The 2972-nt window shown below is 66.3% G+C and overlaps 1 protein-coding gene across 1 annotated transcript; it reads right to left on the bottom strand.

Annotated features, from left to right (window-relative positions):
* Positions 1-1278: 1278 nt before the first annotated feature.
* On the bottom strand, positions 1279-2710 carry IER5L (immediate early response 5 like). Its single transcript, XM_062640966.1, has one exon. The coding sequence runs from the start codon at positions 2311-2313 to the stop codon at positions 1309-1311; it is 1005 nt and encodes a 334-aa protein (XP_062496950.1). The 5' UTR covers positions 2314-2710; the 3' UTR covers positions 1279-1308.
* Between the last annotated feature and the right edge of the window lie 262 nt (positions 2711-2972).

Below are 2972 nucleotides of genomic sequence, written 5' to 3'. Positions count from 1 at the left end.
GGGGGGGGAGGTCGGAGCATCCGCTAAAGGGTTCCCCCCCCCCCGGTGCGGGGAGAAGCGATGGGTCGGGAATGGGGCTTCCGCGGTCTGTGGCTGTGAAGGAAAGCAAGGGCACAGCAAGTTTCTAACCGACTTTTTATTAAGGTTATAAATTTAAGCAAATCCGGACAGTTTTACCCGGTACAGCTCCGTATGCACAGAAACACAGGGTTACAGACAAAGAAAAAGGGGGGAAAAGCAAAAGAAAAGGAAAAGACCCCAACAGCCCGTTTAGTAAAGCATCCTCAGTTACACCCAGTGTTGACCCCCTGAAGTCGGGAGTGGGCAGGCTGCAGAAGACACGAACGGAACCAAAGGCGAGGCGGGGAGGCCGAGCAGAAAACGCACCTTTTTACAACAAAAGGTTTCTCTTTAAAAGGGAAAAAAAGCAATAATTAACAGAGAGAGATCTAAATCAAGGGGCTGCAGCGGGCAGAGCCCTTCACGGGAGCGAGCGACGCTGGTTCTAGGATGTGGAAGGCTCAAAGTGGAGCAGTTGAACTTTAAGGAGAAAAGGGGGGGGAAGAGTGAGCCGCGGGACACGGGTACCTGCGGCACCGCAGGCGCACACTGAAGCGGAGGCTGCCGGGGGCGCTTCCCTCCTTTCCCCTCCTCAAACACCCCCGTCCCCAAACCCAGGTCCCGGAGCCCTCCGGGGCTCTCCCGCTGGGAACACCCCGCGCAGCTCCGGGGAGGAAAAGTTGAACGGGTCCTGCCCTGCGATCCGTGCCCAAGCGCTCCAACGGGACCCGGCCGCGGCCGCTGCCCCCTCCCCGCACCCCGGCACCAGCGTTAAAAGGGGGTCCCGGTTCTCACGTGGCGCTGCCGCCGGTAGCACCGGCCCCGGGGAGAGCCGGAGCGGACAAAGAGGATGATCTAAGTGGGGGCTCCGCTGTTGGGTTCCGTTGTTTTTGTTTGTTTGTTACATCTTTTTGTTTGCTTTTTCTGGGTGTTCCCCCCCCCCCCCCCCCCCCCCCCGCAAAAACAAAGTCCCAACGGCTCGGGTTTTGGTTTCTTTATTGTACAATTTATAAAACACTAGCGTGGCTCTGCCCTCCCACCCCCCCTGCGCACCCCTCGGCACCCCCCACACCCCCCTTCCCCTCACTCCAACCTCCCCCCTCCCCGCCTTTGTTTCAGGGTTCCCCCCCACTCCGGAGCCGCTGTCCCCTCGGATCGCACCCCCGTTTTCCAACCCCCCCCCCCACCTCCTTCCAACCCCATGTCCGTCCCCCCCCCCCCCAACCTCTATTTGCTCCCCGCTCCTCTCTAAAACGCGACGATGGCCCGAGTCCAGGCTCCCAGGCTCGCCAGCGCCTGCTTGCCGCACAGCTGCCCGTTGAGGGGCTGCTCCGAGTCCGCCTGCTGCCGGCTCACCAGCCCCGTGAAACCGGAGCCGAAGATGGAGATCAAGTTGGAGATGTTGGAAGAGTCCTGGGGGTGCTCGGCGCTGTACTCCTCGAAACGGGCGCGTTTGGTGCACGGGGCGAAGGGGGGGCCGCCCGCCACCCCGCCTCCCCCCGGCTCCCCTTCCTCCACCCCCTCCTCTTCCTCCTCCTGCCCCGGGTAATACTTGCGCTTGGTGCCCGGTGCGGGCGGCGGGGAGGCGAGCCCCGCTACCGGCTGGCAGCAGCAGGGGCACTGCGAGCAGCAGTCCTGGTGCAAGTACCCGTTCTCCACCGTGGTCACGACGTGAGTGTCCAAATCCAGCACCGTGGTGCGGCTGCTACAGTGCGGTACCCCCCCGGTCCCGAAGTCACAACCGGCAGCGTAGAGCAGCCCCGGGGCCGCGCTGCTTCCACCACCACCACCACCGGGACCGGCGCTGCCGGCGGCCCGGTAGAAGCCCGGGATTGAGTCTCTGCAGGGCGCTCTCTGCAGCTCCGGGGGTGCCGCACACACCGGCCCCTCCAGCAGCTCCGCACCGCCCCGCATCACCGCGCAGCTCCGCGCCTCGCGGTCCTGCGTGTCGGCGGGCAGCGGGAGAACCGCCAGCTCCGGCGGGGCGGCGGCGGCGGAGGGTGGCGGGCAGGCGGGCATGGCGAGGAGCGGGGCTCCGTCCGGGTAGTGCTGCTGCTGGCGGCGGTAGAGCTCGGCGTAGCGCTCGCTCAGGTAGAGCTGCCGGGCGTTGCGGAGCACATAGGAGACGAGCAGGTTCTTGTGGAGCTTGATGCCGCCTCGCTGAGTGCGGGAGCTGTGGATCTTCCGCAGGGAAATACTGATCAAACTCTGCGCATCGAGGGTGCACTCCATCCTCCTCCGGCCCCTCAGCATCTGCTCTCGCCACCCGCGCAGTCAGGCACCCCGGCCCGCATCCACACGGCAGCCGGGAGGGTGCGGAGGGTCGGGAATAGAGGGGGTGGGGGGGGGGGGGTGGGGGAGAGAAAATAAAACAGGAGGATAAAGAAGCGGAGGGAGGGTGAGGGGGGAGGGAATAGAAGGGGAAGGGGGGAAAGGGGGAGAAGGGGGGGGAAAAGAGCCTGAGGTCGCTGGAGAAGGGGGGAACACAGAGCGGAGCCTTCAGGGGGCGGCCAGCGGCGGGAGCAGCGCGGGCATCGCCGTGCGCGCCGGTGGCTCCCGCTGCTGCTGCCGCGATCCGTGCGGGATCGGCGCGTGCAGGCACCGCCGCGCGCGCGCCCCCGCCCTCCTCCTCCCCCCCCACTCCAACCCCGTGCGGCCCCGCCCCCTCCCCAAAACCCGCCCACCTCGCGCGCAGGCCCCGCCCCTCGCTCCCCCCCCCTCCACAAAGCCCCGCCCCCTTTTCAACCCCCTCCCCTCCCCCGGCCGGTACCTGTCGCGCAGCGGCACTGAGCGCCCTCCCGCCCAGTCCGCCTTTTATAGCAGCAAGCCGGACGCGCTCCGCCCCCTCGGCGTGCTCAGCCAATGGAGTGGCGGAAAGCGATGTGATGGGCGGGTGAAGGGGCCAATGAGGG

The sequence above is a fragment of the Pezoporus occidentalis genome, unplaced genomic scaffold, assembly GCF_034315485.1.
Source record: "Pezoporus occidentalis ecotype Australia unplaced genomic scaffold, CSIRO_AGI_Poc_V1 ctg68, whole genome shotgun sequence".
In the NCBI taxonomy this organism is placed as follows: Eukaryota; Metazoa; Chordata; class Aves; order Psittaciformes; family Psittacidae; genus Pezoporus; species Pezoporus occidentalis.
Note: the sequence above shows the minus strand (reverse complement) of the source record. Positions and strands in the feature narration are given on the sequence as shown.